The sequence below is a fragment of the Periplaneta americana genome, chromosome 14, assembly GCF_040183065.1.
Source record: "Periplaneta americana isolate PAMFEO1 chromosome 14, P.americana_PAMFEO1_priV1, whole genome shotgun sequence".
NCBI classification, from domain to species: domain Eukaryota; kingdom Metazoa; phylum Arthropoda; class Insecta; order Blattodea; family Blattidae; genus Periplaneta; species Periplaneta americana.
Genome location: NC_091130.1, coordinates 52,742,462 through 52,762,936, shown reverse-complemented (window position 1 = coordinate 52,762,936; position 20,475 = coordinate 52,742,462). Strand labels below are relative to the sequence as shown.

General features: G+C 35.6%; 1 protein-coding gene across 7 annotated transcripts in view; it reads left to right on the top strand.

The window, feature by feature from the left end:
* LOC138713282 (microtubule-associated protein futsch-like) overlaps window positions 1-20,475 on the top strand; it is a 1,205,925-nt gene that overhangs the window by 1,083,203 nt on the left and 102,247 nt on the right. For all 7 annotated transcript variants that reach the window (XM_069845262.1, XM_069845261.1, XM_069845263.1 and 4 more), the window contains one exon: window positions 8,283-8,406. In XM_069845262.1, the coding sequence (XP_069701363.1) occupies window positions 8,283-8,406 (124 nt within the window). The remainder of the gene's footprint in view (window positions 1-8,282; window positions 8,407-20,475) is intronic.

Here is a 20,475-nt window from a genome sequence, read left to right as displayed (position 1 = left end):
CACACTCGATTCCATATTATTCAAAATAATGTACACATTAATTTCGAAATATTGTCGATTCTGTACTAAGAACAATATTAATTGTTTGAAATGTGGTTCCATACTCGAGCATGTATGTATTGTTTCGAAACATTGTCTATTCTATTTTAAGAAGAATCGATTAAATATTCTCGATTCCATATTATTCAAAATAATATATACTTTATTTCGAAATATTGTCGATTCTGTATTAAGAATGTATGCATTGTTTTTTTGAACACATTCGATTCCATTTTATTCAAAAGAATATACACATTAATTTCGAAATATTGTCGATTCTGTACTAAGAACAATATTAATCGTTTGAAATGTGATTCCATACTCGAGCATGTATGTATTGTTTCGAAACATTGTCGATTCTATTTTAAGAAGAATCGATTAAACATTCTCGATTCCAATAATACTTTATTTCGAAATATTGTCGATTCTGTACTAAGAATGTTGTTGTTGTTTAGTCAACTGTCCGAAAACAGGTCTGAATCTCACGAGTGATACCAAGAAAGTACAACTTATGCGGCTACTAGACCAGGAGATAATGTGTGTATGCATTGTTTTTTAAATACTCTCGATTCCATATTATTCAAAAGAATGTACACATTATTTCGAAATATTATCGATTCTGTACTAAGAGCAATGTATGAATTATGCAAATCTGGCTTTCAGGTAATAGCTCCCTGTGAAGCAGATTTGAATAATTTCAAGGGAAAAATTGTTCCGGGGCCGGGTATCGATCCCGAGACCCTTCGCTTAGCACACGAATGCTCTGAGTTACCCAGGAACCATACATTACACCATCACAATTTTTTCAGATCTGCTTCACAGGGAGCTATTATCTGAAAGTCAGGTTTGCATAATATACTCGTTACTGTAGGTACGTTAATAGAAAGCCACAATTTAAGTCACACACAGTTTGTGTGCACTCAAAATTGGGCTCCTGGCGTCTTGTCAGCCCATTTCAGTTGTGTGGATATAAAGGGAAAAATTGTGACGGTGTCGTGTATGGTTCCTGGGTAGCTCAGTCAGTTGAGCATTAGTGCGCTAAGCGAAGAGTTTCGGGATCAATACCCGGCCCTGGAACAATTTTTCTCTTGAAATTATTGAATGTATGTATTGTTTTGAAACATTGTCGATTCTATTTTAAGAAGAATCGATTAAATATTCTCGATTCAATATTATTCAAAAGAATATAATATACTTTATTTCGAAAAATTGTCGATTCTGTATTAAGAATAATGTATGCGTTGTTTTCAAACATTGTGGATTCCATACTCAAAACCACGCTTTTATTGTTTCGAATCATTGTCGATAGTGTTTTAAGAACAACCAATGCATCATTCTGAAACATCATCGATTGTATATTTAAGAGAATGATATTAATATACTGCCGATTCTCTAGTCAGAGATATAAACTGTTTAAAAAAATGTTCGATTGTATATTAAGAACAGTTCAAGCACTATTTCATAATATTGTCGATTGCCATACTAAAGATAATATGCTATATATTCTTTCATTGTTTTGAAGCATTGTCAATTCCATATATGTGATCGTCATACATTAAAATTCCACCTTATTTTACAATAGAGATGCAATGTAGCCTATATTGAATGTAGGTAATGTAACTTCTCAGACTTAAGACTGAAGAGACACAGAGCTATTCTGAAAATAGTTACGAAAAATCTCGGAAATTTAGCGAACATTCTGCCGATAACCGGTCACTCTGTTTGGTGAAGTATCTCGACTCTGGTGTGTTTATTTAATACTTCCACTCTTGTTCACTACCACGCCTATGAAACTCTTTTAAACAATACGGACTTGCAAGTCCGTATAAACCGTAGTGACAATAGTCAGCCTCGGAATTTGATCTCAAGACTTCCTGAATGAAATGCTGAGTCACTGTTATTGATGCAGAATGCATTCAATCCAGGAATGTGCATCTGTGAAGGACTGCATATATCAAGCAACCATAAAATGCTGATAACACATGTAAACAAGATATAGATTTCAGTGCTAAGTTCTTAATGGTTGTTTAGTAAAGTTTATTATTTATGGACATTAACATGAAATTCTTTCATGGACATAAGCAGAAGATTTGTCATCTTGCATGTAAATTTATACTTTTAATAAAGCAATAAGCTTTTGTATCAGATTTTCCGCGTTCTGTACGGGTTGTTTCGAGTCACTAAGAATATTAAGAATGTGTGCGTGCGCGTGTAATTGTCATTAACTATTTAAACCACGTGGTTTATTCCTGTAATTCTCATATATAATATTATATGCTACTGATCACTCCATTGACACTACTGCCGTTGCTAGTTTAAGCATGCTTCTGGAAAATGAATGAATGAATGCAATAATTAGTTAATAAGTACTGTAAATAAGTAATGAAATAAATAAAGAAATGGTAATTTTGAGATCCTTTGTTTTCCGTGCTCAGTAATTGAGTTTAGGTATTTATTATTATTATTATTATTATTATTATTATTATTATTATTATGAGAAAATCCACAAACTATTAGGGAAGACACGGGAATTTTACTTGAAGCAAGTAAAGAGATAGGTTTGGAATTAAATCCCGAAAAAAAACAAAGTATATGATTATGTCTCGTGACCAGAACATAGTACGAAATGGAAATGTAAAAATTGGAAATTTATCCTTTGAAAGGGTGGAAAAGTTCAGATATCTTGGAGCAACAGTAACGAATATAAATGACACTCGGGAGGAAATTAAATGCAGAATAAATATGGGAAATGCCTCTTATTATTCGGTTGAGAAGTTTTTGTCATCCAGTCTGCTCTCAAAAAAGCTGAAAGTTAGAGTTTATAAAACAGTTATATTACCATATTACTATAATGTACAGAAGTACATACGATATTTTCGTGCAGGAATTCTGCATTACCAAATGGTGAAGAATGGAGAAAACGGAGAAAAATTCTTTCCGGTACCGGGATTCGAACCCGGGTTTTCAGCTCTAAGTGCTGATGGATTACACAATAAGCCACATCGGATTCAAATTCCGATGCCGGATTGAATCCCTCTGAGTTTAAGTTTTACCTCTCTGATAACAAGCTAGCCTCCTTTAGCTCAGTGAAAAATATGGAATTTCGCTTTACAACTGGGATGTTACAGGCTTACTATTCGGCGCGAGAGGTTGTTTACCAAAATTTACATGTAATATCCTTAAATATTTTAAAATTCCCTTTTATGACGTTCAGAAGATAGTGATGAAAATTTTGAAGGCCTCTCTTCAAATTCTACACTATCATTTATATGTTAACACAAACTTTTGTTTTAATGCACAAATCGAATAATTATTTTACTCGTTTCACTTTTCTTTATGTTTTGCTGTTTATAATTCCGGATCCCAGTAGTCAACCTCTCTTGAGGACGGATGATTTTAAATAAATCTTAGTAGTGCAAAATAAATTTCTTGTCTTCTCAAAACAAAAGCGGGAAATGTCCTTGAATTTGAAAATTATATCATTGTTTATGGACTATGGAGTTCATATTTGAGAAGTTTGTGTCTGAAAAACAGACATCCACACCTGTGGAATAACGGTCGGCGCGTCTGGCCGCGAAACCAGGTGGCCCGGGTTCGAATCCCAGTCGGGGCATGTTACCTGGTTGAGGTTTTTTCCAGGGTTTTCCCTCAACCCAATACGAGCAAATGCTTGGTAACTTTCGGTGCTGGACACCGGATCATTTCACCGGCATTATCACCATATCATTCAGACGCTAAATAACCTAGATGTTGATATAGCGTCGTAAAATAACCCAATAAGATAAGATAAGATAAAAACAGACACATTTATTACACTGATTATTTTTTTAATATACAGAGTGATTCACGAGGATTCGCCGTCCCTTACGGAGCTTATTTCCGAATACATTTTGAGCAAAAAAGTCATATAAACATGGGTCCTAATCTCATTATTTTCAGAGTTAGACTAATTTGAAGTTGTTAGTAAAATACCTTTTTTCTTTAGTTTTAAGGGTAAAAAAATACAAATAGAGAATGAACTATTCACAAGTGTCATTTCTTTAATTAGTTAATGGTCTGAAGCTAAAAATATGTTGTTAATTGCTTTGTACAGATTTCGTTTTTCAATTTTTAACTAAAAATTACATTATTCTTACGCACTTATCACAAAAATTGTTACAAGTCATACGATTTTAGGAACTTGATTCTTTACAGTTTAATTATGCGTCCTAATGTACAGTCTTAAAGAATTTACAAGAGTAGCGTGATTTGTAACAATTGTTGTGATAAATTCGTAAGAAAATGTAATTTTGTAGTTAAAAATCGAAAAAAAATTGTACAAAGCAACTATGGAATTCAAAACACATTTCTAGCTTCAGAATATTAGCTAATTAAATAAATGATACTCCTGAACAGTTCATTCTTTATCTGTAACATTCTTTTACCCTCAAAACTCAAGAATAATGGTATTTTACAAACAATTTCAAATTAGTATAGTTCTGAAAATATTGAGATTAGGACAAATGTTTATATGACATCTTTTGCTTAGAATGTCTTCGGAAATAAGTTCCGTAAGGGACGGTAAATCCTCGTGAATCAACCTGTATAACTACTGAAACTTTTTTTTTTCATTTTTAATTTAACGTTGTTTATGGTTATGTTTCTAAATACAAAATAAATGCACATATGATAATAAAATATTTTTGTATTATTTTGTAATTCATCTCGCGAACCCCCTCAGCTCCTTACACGACCCCCACTTTGGGAACCACTGCTATAAGCTATCCCTATGTGTAATTATTGGGGAAATGTTATGTTATGTTATGTTTTATTTAACGACGCTCGCAACTGCAGAGGTTATATCAGCGTCGCCGGATGTGCCGGAATTTTGTCCCGCAGGATGTTACAGGGGTCTGTCTACACAGTTACGGAACTCCTTTTAGTTCCATCTTCAGGAAGAGTTGGATAACTGAAGTGTGTTACACAAATTACAATCTTCATTTAGTCGCGTAGGAAGGTAACCTACTCAGTTGAGACTGTTACGTCAGTCACCTGTCAAGGATATCTCGATGTAACGTGGCCAGCTGAGTAATTAGACGACTGTCAGAATTTATTTGTCTCGTTTGTTATCTGTTTCTCTCCGATGATGGGACCAGCAAACAGTTCCAAGAATTTGGAGCATCTAGTTCTCGGTTTAAACATTCAAAAACTCACCGTAGCCTTAATAACATGAAAGTATTATATCTAATATGAATTACATGATGTTATCTATAGTACACTCGATCAAAATGAAAGTGACCAGCGTCTGAGAGCTAAGTTGAAATCGGGTATTTCCGTGAGCGCTCGGGACAGCCAGGTTTTGTTCGAAAGATTACGTATATTCTTCTAGTAGTTACAATGGGGAACACAACTGTTAATCACTAAAATCTTTCGAGAAAATAATTCATGTAAGAGATTTAAAACAGACAGATTGTTCAGAGTGTTTAAACAGTGAATATTGTAACGCAAACACTACATACTGTATAACATGTTCTCAAGTGGAGTATGACCATTGCTCGTTACAGTGCCATTCTGACTGCAGTAAAACTCTTAGCGTAGTTTGTAGTGCGATAGCTAAGAGTTCGTGAGATTGTAAGTTCAAATCTTCGTAGGGTTACTAAACTTTTTTAAATGCATCAGTGAAAATATAACAGGTTTCCGTCATTTATTTATTCTTAGGATACTTTTGCTTTATTATTTTTTTTTCGTGTTAGTAGAAACTTTTGACGCTACATGGAAGTAACACTAAAGACGACTGTTAGGCGCTTTCATATTAAAATGCTGTGTTAATTATTTTATTAATCCCTGCTGCTTTGAACTCTATTGCCTAAGTAACATTCAGTAAATATTAAATATATTTTTATTAATTTGTCCTACAGAATAATATCTGTAATATTGACAATTAATATTTGAGGAGAAAACTTCACTCTGGCGCCTGGGATCGAACCCGGTCCTTGGTTCTACGTACCAAGCGCTCTGACCACTGAGCTACGCCGAATTCAATCCACAGCACCGGACCGAACCCTCCTCCTTGAATGTTTCCCTTTTGGCCTGACTCCAAATATTAAATATTAATTGTCAATATTACAGATATTATTCTGTAGGACAAATTAATAAAAATATCTTTAATATTCTCATAGCTAGCAGTGCATATTTATGTACAGATTACTGTCCACTTAACTGCGGAATCCCAGCCAAATAAGTCACTCAGCTGAGTGCGCTCCTGGTATAATGGCAGTTGATTTGGACATAAAACGTCAACATATATGCGTAACTTGGAGTCAGGCCAAAAGGAAACATTCAAAGAGGGTGGTTCGGTCCGGTGCTGTGGATTGAATTCGGCGTAGCTCAGTGGTCAGAGCGCTTGGTACGTAGAACCAAGGACCTGGGTTCGATCTCCGGCGCCGGAGCGAATTTTTCTCCTCAAATATTCAGTAAATATGTTGATGGTTAAATAAATAACATTTTACTTCGAAGCATGGCAGAAAACAATATGCGATTTCCGAAACTTTATATTTGTCAAATTGAATTCAAAGTAGAGAAACACTCCACGTTAGTAAATATAATAGACGAAATTAAATTACACGAACAAAAATGGAAATGTCACGTAAATAGAACGAGAGCAGAAAGGATCTCCAAACAAGCTTTCTCATATTCACACCAGCCAGTAGGACGAAATTTCGAGCGACGAAGAAGTAGATGGATTGACCAAGAGGACCTTAAGGGCAATAGTGGATCAGGAAATATGGAGATGATGATGATGATGATGATGATGATGATGATGATGATGATGATGATGATGATGATGATGATGATGATGATGATGATGGTGATGATGATGGTGATGAATTCAAAATGGATATATTTTATTTCACTTATTCAATTGCTTGTATATTTTCATAATTCCAGTAAAATTCTTTCGAAATTTCTTTAAGGTCGGTCACTAAATATTTACACCCTTTTTGTATATCTTAAATTTCTTACAAAAATTTGATTTCATATTGTGGAGTTTTGTATAATATATCTTATACAGTGGTTGTGGCAATGTTGTTTTCAATTTGTAATTCTGGTGGCTAAATCTAAATTTTCACGGGAAGTTCTTCTACCTTGTGTCCCACGGCATTGAAATTGTTATGGGATTAAGATTATTACTAATCAAGGCAAATGCCTATATACTTATTGCCATACGGCCTATTTTCTATCAACTCGCCAAATACACGCGAAAAAGGTAAACAAGAATATAAGTTTTAAAGGCTTAACAAATTAAAATATAAACATTGTGTAAATATTGTCGATTCATTATTATTGTCATTATTAGTAGTAGTATTTATTATTATTCTGTCTTGTATTTTTATATGTATTCAAAAATTTTGAGTTATTCTGTCAGGTGGCAAGACCGATTTGGGCCAGACTGAACAAATAAATAATTTTATTATTATTATTATTATTATTATTATTATTATTATTATTATTATTATTATTATTATTATGCTGAACTGTAATTGAACTGTAATTGGCCTTTGGCTGTTGTACAGCACATTAAATATAAGTAAATAAATAAATAAATTATTATTTATACTGGCAGAGTTAAGTTAGTATACAATCAGTGAAAAATTTAACAAAAAGTTAAAGAACAGAATACTAACATATTACAAAAAATAATGATAATAGCATAATAAATCGACACTAAACAACATGAAACTAATACCGTAATAGAGAAAAAAAGAAAGTAAAATACATTGAAATATAGTAAAAGCAACTCATTTAGTACAAATAGTTATTATGAAGAACGTAAGGAAGAATATAACAAAATGGAATGTAATAAAATAATAAAAAAGAAAAGAAATACGAAAATTAAATAAAATTCACAATAAAAGGGGTATGGTAATAAATTCATCTAGTGATCAAGAGAACAAAAAGGGGAAAGGAAGGAAAAAGATATTTGTATATTTTTACAAAACTATCGCAGAAAGGGCTTATAACTGAAAGGAATCAGAATTGAAAAAAATGCAATTTTAGTTTATTTTTTAAACTAGACAATGTCCGACAGTCTCTGACATGTTGTGGTAGAGAGTTCTAGAGATGAGCTGCAGAGACGGTAAAAGATGAAGATTAGAGTAATTATTATTATTATTATTATTATTATTATTATTATTATTATTATTTTCTTCGAAATATCTTTGTTAAGAATTCGATCAATCCTAATAAAATTGTTGGTGTTACAGGTTAGCTGCACTTCAGAAAAGTGGCCACACAGACTGGAAGAAGCGCGTGTCTAAGCTAAACCCTGAAGATGATCTCACAATTATCTGCAACACGACTCACCTTAACCATCACCACATCAACCACGTGAGTATTGTAGTGAAAGTAGAGCCCTGTAATATCTAATTGCCTGTGTTAATAGAGCAGTACTTTTGTTCCTAAGAGAGGGAGATTAAATTTCTTTATTAAATTTAGACGTTCTTTTAATATCGTGTGTAATCATATCTGCTCATCCGAGCAAAAGTAGAAGTCCTATTTTTAAGGTTTTAGATGTTCGAATGAAATTCAATCCAAGAGAAAATTTTTAAAAGAAACTAATTAGGAAGATCGGGTTGCCATAGAAAAGTGACTTTGTAATGAAATTGTTCTGCGGTACTCAAGTAATGAACTTTGTTTTGTCCTCAGTCTTTTACGAGACAGTAAATGTCCGGACTTCTATCTTTCTTGTTCTGAAATGCAGATACATTCTTTGATGTATAGATTGACCATATGGCAAATATGAACAAAGTAAGGAGTCTGTGACCACGTTACATGTGTAACTTATATTCTTCACCGTTCAACACTCCATTGACCGCTTGATATAGGCCTATGAGCCGTTCAGAGCAGAAGTGGTGTAAGTCAAAATTGGGTGAGGTTTAAAGTAAAAATTCTGTAAAAAAACAGCGCAAAGTAGCAATTAATATGTCCTTCTTGCTATCCACTGACTACTAATAGTTTAAATAAATTGAATATTAATTGCTACCTTGCGCTGTATTTTACAGAATGTTTACTTTAACCCTCATTACCCAATTTTGACTTACACCACTTCTGCTCTCAGCGGCTCATATTTATGTTTTTTATTTGTGTTAAACGTTGTTAAATCCCGAAGCAGGTTTATCATCATCATCACCACCACCACCACCACCACCACCATAATCATCACCAACCTTCATTAGACTAAAGGTCTGTTACGTTGTGAAGTCGTTAATAATTGAGACGTTCTCTGTAATAAGAACTTAACTACAAAATCTTGAATTCTAGATACAGAGCATCAAACATTTTAGATTTTATACACTAATGTTTGTGGAAATTGCAACACCAAGAAGGATACATGTTACTTTTTTTTTTATCAATCATAAGAAAACTTTATTATACAATTATGTACAATACAATTGTGCTTAAAAATTATAAATACTGTGCTATAAAAGCACACAAGAAACATGTATGGAGGTTGCAGTCCTATGACTGTCCTCTGGCAATTGTGAAACAAAACAAAAATGTTAATCTTCAAACAACAGATCTGAGTGTCTTTTTCTTTTTAATCTTCTTATTTGGCGAGGCGGTGGAAGTTGTTCTGGGATAGTATTAAGCAGTTCATTTTGATGGTTAACCGGTGAGCGATGAAGTCGTATGTAGGAGCTGCGTAGGGTGGTTTCAACTGTAGGCACGTTGAAGTTTTTGTGTAGGTTGTCATTGCGGATATACCAGGGTGCATCCACGATTAGACGAAGGACCCGGTTCTGTATTGTCTGAATTCGTCTGATTTGGGAATTGGATCCAGATCCCCATATACCACAGCCATACATCCATATAGGTCTGATCAATGAGAAATGTACGTCTTTTCAAGTGTAACGGCAGTGGTGATGAACCCTTCAACAGATGTTTAACTTGATATAATTTATGTCGGAGTCTTTTCACTAGGTTGCTTATATGTGTATTCCAAGTCAATTTTCTGTCCAAGTACAGACCTAGGTACCGCACTGACTCAGCATGTGATACGTCTTCACCTTGTAGAGTGATGGATTGATTTTCAGTTTTTCTTTTATAGGTGAACTGAATAACATTGGATTTGCTAGGGTTCATTTTAACTTTCCATTTGTTACACCATACATCTACTAAATGTAAAAACTGTTGCAATTTATTAGCATGTGACTGAAATGAAATTTATACCAAAGATTAGGTACATGACAATACACAAATGATTAGAATTACAGAACTGTAAATGATCTGTGACCATGAGATTTCAGTATGGTGTGAAACTTCCATGCGCTGCAATCAGAGCCTCTAAGCGTCGTGGCATGGAATCAAAGAGGGCCTGGATATGTTCCCGGGGAGTCTCCCTGCACGCAGTTTGTATGCGAGTCCACAAAGCGTCAAGAATGGGTGCTGGAGGGTCATGACGAACAAGTTGCCGACCAACCATATCCCAGACATTTTCGATTGGCGACATGTCTGGCGAACGTGCAGGCTTGGGAAGCAGTTATACCCGTCGTTCTTCGAAGAAGGCTTGCACAATCCTCGCCACATGTGGCCAGGCATTGTCCTGCTGAAATATGGCATGTAGAGTTGCCTGAAGAAGTACCTCGCATTCTGAAACCTCCCTAATGTAATGGTTGCTGTTCAGATTGCCCTGAATACGTAGGAGGAGAAATCGCATATTGTATCCAATGGCGCCCGAAACCATCACACTACGCGTTTGTCCGCTGTGCCGCTCAACAATGCAGGCTCTCAGATTGCGTTCACCACGGTAGCGTCTAACACGTATGGAGCCATCATTGTAGGACAAGTTGAAGCCAGACTCGTCCGAAAACACTACATTTTGCCACTCAGCACACCAGTGACGGCGTTCACGTGCCCATTGCAGTCTGAGACGTTGGTGGTTACTGGACAATGGAAGCAGACGCAACGGCATGCGAGCCACTAGTCCAGCCCTCAAAAGACGGCGGCGAACCGTTGACAAGACAGGTCCACACCTGTTGCAGTACTCCAACGTCGATTCAACACTGTGGATGAAGCTCTATGGTCCATCACGGTCATGCGGACAAGATGGTGGTCATCCCGTACTGTGGTCACATTACGTGGTCCAGTACCCGCTCGTTTCTGCGTACGACCCTCTTCTATCCACTGGTTCCACACATCACTGTCATAGTAGCATGCCTTGTACAAGCCGAAATGTCACGGTATGACAAACCTGCTTCGTGGAGACCAACCATTCTGCCCCGTTCGAACTCACTCACGTGCTGATATTGCGCCCTTCCACGTCGACGAGGCATACTTGCTCTAGCTTTCACGTTTCCACTTCGTTTGGAAACTCTGCACAGACTGAGCAAGGCATAACACTGACCTTGCTGGTGACACAAGAGACGTAACTGTTGGGCCTATGTGTACGCCATTTCTTTGGAAACGCAATCAATTATTGGTGGTACACTGTTCTACACATCTCCCGAATTTGGAGTCGTTCGGGCCATTTTTTCTGGGTGTTGTACTTTTCACAAACAGCAGTGTAATATGTATTTTAATAAAATTTTTTTAAACTTATTGCAAACTCATAAAATTATGAAACATTTTGATTTCATGATATAACAATAAACGGCATACTTAGGATGCAATGTATCATACCAAAAAGAGTCTGATCAAATTTAAAAAATGGAAGTATTTAATCATCTTAATGGCACTATAAAAAGGTGTTTGAAAAATAAAGCAAAAAAAGACACAATAATAAAGTTTTATAAAGTAATGTCAGTGCCAAAACTATTGTATGGGAGCGAAACTTGGATCATGACAGAGAAAAATAAAAGCAAACTTGAAGCAAATGAAATGAGATTTCTAAGAGCAGTTGCTGGCTATAAGAAACTAGACCATAAAAGAAGTGAAGATATAAGAAAGGAATTATTTATATATATATACATATATATATATATATATATATATATATATATATATAATCTGAACGATAAAACTAAAGAGTATAAAACCAAGTGGATAAACCATGTACAAAGAATGAACATAGACAGACTACCATTTCATTTTAAGAATTATAAACCGGTAGGGAAAAGGAATATAGGAAGACCCAAAAAACGGTGGCATGAACAAGATATGTAGATTGCTACAGACAATAATGTCCAACGCGTGAAGGAAGAAGAAGAAGAAAAAGAAGAACAATAAACGGCAGTGTCAAAAATCAAATTATTGATCATACTCAATGCAGATCTCGCTGCTTGCTAATGGAAAAGTTGTCTTGAAATGGTAGATATTAGTGCATTAATTCCTGTAGTACAGAAGCCATTTGTACCTTCATGTACAACACCATAACGGAATCAAGGCGTTGGTGGGACATTGAACTTCAGTGCTTTGTTTTCATATATGGTAATTCTGAAAGTGCTGTTTCACTGTGATGAATTCAGCGAATGACCTGAGGAAGAAGTGTTCTTCCCTTCGAAGCTAAAAATTTCCATCCTATTAATTTTAGATCAACGTAAACTAATGTAGTTTATTTTTAAGCTATTAATGACTAATTTAACTTCAGAGCATTGAATTAATCATTATAGGGATCCTATTTGCGATAAATAAAAACCTTAAATTTCGGTATGAAAATTTCGGTATTATTTCGCACAAAAACATAAATTCGGTGTTATTTGACATTCTAAAAATATAACTTTTTGACTCTCGTCGTCCAAAATACATTATTGTAGTGTATATTACTACTTGGACTTTCACTCTGAGAGAGGAACATAGGTTCAGGGTGTTTGAGAATAAGGTGCTAAGGAAAATATTTGGGGCTAAGCAGGATGAAGTTACAGGAGAATGGAGAAAGTTACACAACACAGAACTGCACGCATTGTATTCTTCACCTGACATATTAGGAACATTAAATCCAGACGTTTGAGATATGCAGGGCATGTAGCACGTATGGGCGAATCCAGAAATGCATATAGAGTGTTAGTTGGGAGACCGGAGGGGAAAAAGACCTTTAGGGAGGCCGAGACGTAGATGGGAGGATAATATTAAAATGGATTTGAGGGAGGTGGGGTATGATGATAGAGACTGGATTAATCTTGCACAGGATAGGGACCGCTGGCGGGCTTATGTGAGGGCGGCAATGAACCTTCGGGTTCCTTAAAAGCCATTTGTAAGTAAGTAAGTAATATTACTACCCTTATGTCGGATATGAAAGGAGCATCTTCTGCGGACCTCAGGAGAAAGAACTAAGGAAGAGACTAGTGAAGTGTTTTGTGTGGAGTGTGGCATTGTATGGGGCAGAAATATGGACATTACGACGAAGTGAAGAGAAGCGATTGAAACATTTGAAATGTAGATATTGAGTAAGATGGAGCATGTGAAGTGGACAGACAGAATAACGAACAAAGCTGTAGACTATTGGAAAGAGTGGGTGAAGAAAGAATGATGCTGAAACTGATTAGACAGAGGAAAAGGAATTGGCTGGGTCACTAGTTGGGAAGAAACTGCCTACTGAAGGATGCACTGGAAGGAATGGTGAACGAGAGAAGAGTTCGGGGCAGAAGAAGATATCAGATGATAGACGACATTAAGATATATGGATCATATGAGGAGACAAAGATGAAGGCAGAAAATAGGAAAGACTGGAGAATGATGGGTTTGCAATGAAAGACCTGCCTTTGGGCAGAACACTATGAATTACTGAATGAATGAAATGTTTGCCTGACAGGGGTCTGTATCATCAAGGGAATCTGAAGGTTCTTTGTACATTTTAACAATACTAAATTATCTGTTGGCATTTAACTGTGGTGTAGAGAAAATTGTGCGAAAGCCTCCCGTCTTGCGTGTAAATGATATAAACTAACAGGCAGCACAAAACATTCAATCTATTTCTACTGCATATTTAAAAATATAGTCGTTCGAAAACGGTTTGAACATTAGATCTTAAATTCTATATTGGAGTAGGGTTTGAATGTTGAAATAAAAATTTTGTACATAAATATCAGTGCACAGTAGATGATATTTTAATTATAATTTTTAAGAAAATTCCACTACTTCATTAAACAAATTTCAATGTTCAGAAACCAATCAAATAAGGCAAGTAATTCCAGTCTCAGTCATCTCCCATATTTTTTGGCACTTTAAATTAAAATTTCGTAAAAAAAAATATAAAAATATCTCTTGAAAACATTCATTTATCCACAAAACATATTGGCCGTAAGTATGAGGTTTTCAACCTAAATAATAAATATATTGAACTTTTTATATATAGATACCTTGAAACTCCATAACGTAATAGTCATACGAGGATCCAAAACCAAAACGAGCACCTATCCCATCTAGTAGTGAATTGCGTCATTACCAGATGGGATAGGGACAATGCAGGATCACTGCTACGAATCGACATGTGTGTCATTGACAAACATATCTTCAACCTGAGATCTCTGCCTATTATAGCTCCCTAATTTTTCAATCATGAGGCTAGGTGGAACCCTGTTATCAGTCATGTCTATTTAAATAAAATTTTATTACCTGGATTCATGCCGTAATTGACAAAAGAAGATAAGTAATCCATTTCGTTTCAACGGGACTCGGCACCTGCGTATACCACGGATCTCTCCTTGCAAGAATCGGAAAGCGTCTTTGGAGGGGAGAGATCAGTAACAATATCTGGCCACCCAGGTCACCCGATCTTACTTCCTGCGATTATTTTCTATGGGGATACATTACAATCTAAAGTGTGTATAATAATCCCCGAACATTACTTGATCTGCAAGGAAACATTACAAAGAACAGCACCGATAGTTACCCAGCATTTGCCCATATTGGGTTGAGGGAAAACCCCAGAAAAAACCTCAATCGCGTAACTTGCCCCGACCGGGAATTGAACTCGGGCCACCTGGTTTCGCGGCCAGACGCGCTAACCGTTACTCCACAGGTGTGGACGACAATGTTTAAACAGCTTTTGAATTCATGTTGTGTTATTTTTAACCACAGGCAGAAAGTGTGCTTGTTGCAAAGGTTCGAAGTTTGTTATTTTATAGTAAAGTGACTTTGAGAAATGCTGCCTAAAAGAAAATCACAGATATACAAATCCGTTATAGAACCAACCCTGCTGTATTGAAGGGAAAGTTGGCCAGTGACAAATGAGAGATTAAGTAATATAACAGCAATTGAAAGGAAATGCTACCGAAGAGGGATAGAATACGAAATGAGAGAATTGCAGACGAATTAACACACAAATCAGTAGAAGAGAAGGTAAGAGGAAAACAACTAAAATGGTATGGACACATGGTGCGAATGGGAGGAGAAAGAAAACCAAAGCAAGTAATGGAGGCAATGACGGAAGAGAGAAGAGGGAAGGAAAGACCAATGACGATGTATATGGATAATATTGAGATGATGGCAAGGAAAAGAGGGAAAGGAATTGGGGAACTGAAAAGAATGGCGAGGAATAGAGAGGATTGAGGAAATGGATCGAGGCAGACCCGACGCAGTGAGGCAAAAAGAGAAGAAGAAGAAGAAGAAGAAGAAGAAGAAGAAGTGACTTTGAATTTCTTTTATCTCATTTAAATAAATTATACATTATAAACTTGACATTTTGGTAACGAAGAAGGGTTAAAACTATATTATTCATTAATTCATTCATAGTTTCCCGCGTAATACCTCCCTAATTTATTAGAGTAAAAACTATACTATTTACCATTCTGCATTTTTAGGAAGTAAATCTTACCCCTTCCCCCGTTGTTGCTCTACTTGCTCCAGATATAACCACAGTCTAGTATATACAGTTACGAAGCTTGAGTTGTGAGGGTACTAGGAACAATAGACTGTGCCGGTACTATTTCGCGTTGTCTGTGATGAGGCGATAGTAGCGATCCTAGTGATTAGCAACTATTTATGGATGCATATTCCCTACGTATTGAGCTTCGTGACCAGAGGTCTCCAAAAAGCGTATAGTCATTCGTGCTCTCGATGCTGCCCGCCGAACACAGTGTGCTGTAAGGCTAGAGGAGGGGGAGAGACTCGTATCTCAACAGATGGGAGCGGTCAGTGGGGGATTGCGGCAACGATCTGCTTATGTTTACAAATAATAACATCAAAAGGATAAGAAATATCATACGTTTGTATATTATTTTGACATATTATGAAGCTTATACTTTTGATTGGGAAATATTCGTGAGCGAATGCAAACATGGAAAATAGAATAATTCATTTCGCATAAGCTGCACTTTCCAAACATCTAGCATTGCCACAAACCATGTAACACGATTGTACATGTCGATTATATTCTGATTGTGTCCTTGCAGATGACAATTCAAATAGTTGAAATTTTCCGAAATACCAACAAGGAATGTTATATCAGTAACAAACAGTTCATCTTCCAGCTCCTGAATGTTCTTCCCTTGTAAATTAAAGGGAACAATTAGTTTCAATGAACAATGTAGATATACTGAAACAATATATACAATAAAGCATATGCATAAAAATCTTACCTAATCTTCATATTCCTCTCTTAGGCCTAATTGCTCTAACAGCTTACGAAATTTGCGATATTTTAGGAAGGAACCATTAATTGTGTTGACCGATCGTACGACGACATCCATCATCTATTTTATATTTACAACTTTACTCCACAGTGCTTCCTGGTGAATTAAACAATGCAAATATGTTACATTTACAGGCACTCCCTTATCATTCAACCATTTGTTTAGCCTGCCCACCAATCCTGTCCGTTTACCAGTCATGGCTGGAGCCCCATCTGTTGCTATTGACACAAGCCGTTGCAAATTCACCCTTTCTGTTCTATGGTGTCTTTCAGTACCTGAAAAGCATCTTCTCCAGTTGTATTTTCCTCCAGAGTAATTACATTTAAAAGATATTCAGACAAAGTAAAGTGTTCATTAATTCCTCGGATGAAATTGGCTAGGTGAGCTTTGTCATTTCTATATGTGCTTTGGTCCAATGCAAGTGAGTAAGCTACAAACTAGTTAATTGTTGTTTCGACTTCAGATTCAATTACATTTGCAATCTTGCAAATCCTTCTCTGAACTGTGTTTGGAGACAATTTAATTTTCTTAAACTTGTGACTTTGTTCTGGACACAGTATTTTAGTAACGTCCTGTATGCACGATTTTACAAATGCTCATTCTGTAAAGGGCTTCATTGATTTTTCAATATTCCAAGTTAGAACATAGCTAGCAAGAAGTTTTTTGTTTAAGACTGAGGATACGTGTGTGATTTGTGTTTGTATTTTCTTGTTTCAAATTTATCAAAATATTTATATTTTACCTAAAATAAAACGAGAAACTATAAGTATATCATGCGAAACTGAGTGTAAACGTATTGTAATATACTGATTATTATTATGTATAACCAACAGTTATACAGACGTCCCAAAATAAATTATTTTTACAGTCCAGCATACCTGTTATTTTATTGTATGATATTCTTTGTGAAGAGTAGAGTAGTGTCGTCGCATGTTCAATTTTAACACGCCCTTAAGAATTTTCGAACAAATTAAACATTTCATATTCTCCCCACTAACACAAATATATATATATATATATATATATATATATATATATATATATATATATATATTTTTCTCTTCCCTTTCATCCATGAATGTACTACGGTCATGATTAGAAGGCATTGTGAAACGGCCGAACACTCCGACCAACGCAATGATAATGACAATCCGCCACTGCTCTTCGTTTGCGCATAAACATTGAGTACAGTACAGGTGGGGATGGGTGAGGCGGAGCGGGCTCACTACATACTGACTTCGGTTCCGTTCAGGGGCTTACTCGCGAATACGCTTTTGGAGACGTCTGTACTAGACTGTGATATAACCGTCAGTAATATAAAATCTGATAATCTTGTTCCCGTCCCGTCCCTTTCAAAAACATGTAGCTACGGGATGGAATGTGATAATACGAGGGCCGTCCAGAAAGTAAGTTTTCTTGTGGCCGTTTAGAGAAAAAAATTACAATTTCATGGAAGGGCTTATTGGAACAGATACAGCAAATGTTCAGTTATTTTTCAACATATTATACCCACCGGAATTGAGATATTTGTCATAATGCGGGATCAACTTTTGTATGTCTGTGTTGTAGAAGTCTGCCGCCTGGGATCGGAACCAGTGTGTGACAGCAGTCTGCACCTCTCTGTTGATCCCACGGCATAACAAATGCCTCAATTCCGGTGGGGAATATGTTGAAAAATAGCTCAACAAATGCCGAAAGTGGATGTTTGTTTGCTAATAGCGATTGCTTGAATATTAAATTTTGGTAGGTTTATTTACTTATTTCTTTTGCTAATAATTTTAACATAAAATATAAATAAACAGAAAAACTTTAGCTCGCCCCAGAAAGAATAGAACTCGTGCTCAGGGGCGGATTCCTGAATTTAAATTAAGAAGTATATAATATAATTTGTCTTATGTCTACTACACAATAAGAGTATATAAATTTAAATTCACAATTTTTCAGTTTTTATAAAATCCATACATAACTTTTTAAATTTAATACTAGAACTATTAGAATTGACAAGATTGAGATATTTAAATATAAATTTGTTATATATTCTTGGGCCTAAATTACTACTATGGTTAAATACTGTAGCAGTGTTGCATTTTGGTTCAAACAATCTTAAAGAATTCATACTTTTGTTTCATAACTAAGCGAATACAATTCAAAATTATTTCGATTTTTATGTATGAATTGTGTTAATACAGTATAATAAATTTATCTTATTTTAAGAACATTAAAGTCTAAAACAATTTTTGAGATGGAAAATCAATAGGTTGAAATTATATTTATTATTTGGAATTATTAAAAGGTAGATTTGAAATGGAAATTATTTCTTTTCTTGTAGTTTTAGCAGCAATAACTAAAAGAGCTCAAATTCCATTTTCTTCTTGACTTCCTGCAACTATAGCTGCCCCTATTTCAATATCTGCTTCATCAACTTTAGTTACTGCGGTTTTTTTTTTAATATAATTCGCTTTAGAGTTGTTTTTAGTGATTGATTAATAGTACATTATGCAACGAACCTATAATGGTAGTAATTAAGACTCGAGTATGTTTATGAAACGAGCGCAAGCGAGTTTCATAATTTTCATACGAGCGTCTTTCATACGAGCGTCTCTTATAGTAAAGTTTCATACGACTTTTTATGCTCGACCATATTTCTAACTTGAAATTATTCATAAGTATTCATGTTATTCTTATCTGACTGAGGAGCGGAACTGACCTTGTGCAATAGCTCGTAAATTGTGAGATGTGCGCAGACGCGAAAGTATTGATTTTTTCCGGGAAACAAATGTCGACATTGACCTTGATATAATCTAGAGAGTAAAATAAACATTAATCTTGATATAACCTTGAAATTGAATTAGACATTGAAAAACGAGATGACAAATTGAATTTATTTGAATATTATTTACAATTAACGCTAATTATTATAGTAACAGAATTAGTTGTCTTTCGATTGCATATCCGAGAATAATCGATATTTACGCTTTCATATTGCTACAATGGTATTTTCTGATTGGTGGAACACCTGAACTTTAATGAATAGGTGTACTTTAATGAGGTCCATTAAAGGGCTGCTACCAGGTGTATAATTACTACATTTCGGCATGGTCGAGCATAAACATCTTTATTTTACTTATTTCTGGTTTGACAATATTTATGGCTGGTTTAGGAGCTAATTTTGAATATGATTTAAAGAGGATTATTGCCTTATCAACTCTAAGACAATTAGGTATAATAATGAGTATTTTGTCTATGCTGTATCTATTCTAATAAATCATTCCATGAAAGTGTGTTTTCTTTCTGTAAACGGCCTCAGAGAAACTTACTTTCTGGACGCACCTCGTAATTTCGTTGACTTGAGGTAACCTGCTGCTACGTCTAGTCAATCGATAAGATGATCAGACTGAACTCAACAGAAAATGTGCTTCAAAGGAAGTGCGAGACACACCTCTAGTCACCGCCCTGCCTTCCTGCTTACGTTATCTCGTCACATACTTGATGACCCAGCGTTGGTTCCTGGATTAATTCACGTAGCTCCGACTTGGCAGCGATGCCTCTCCTCACAGTTAGACTGCAGTTCCCCTTGCCTGCTCAGTCGAGTGTAGCATTGACGGACAGTGAATTAAAGAGTGCTCGCCAGAGGTTTGCGTTTGTAATGTATTTTTTTAAAACTTCGTATTAATTGCACTGGTTACATAGCGTGAAATTAGAAATTGTGTGATGAGTACATTGTGAATTACGAGTGAAAACAGAAGTGTAGCTAGCGCAACTAACACTGCATCTGCAGGAAGACTGCAAGAGTAGAGACCAGACATGGTCTTACTAGGATATCTTGCAACATAGTGGATAGGGTCTCGGTGGGAAAGAAAATAAGTCGCAGAAAGTGGGGGGAAAAATA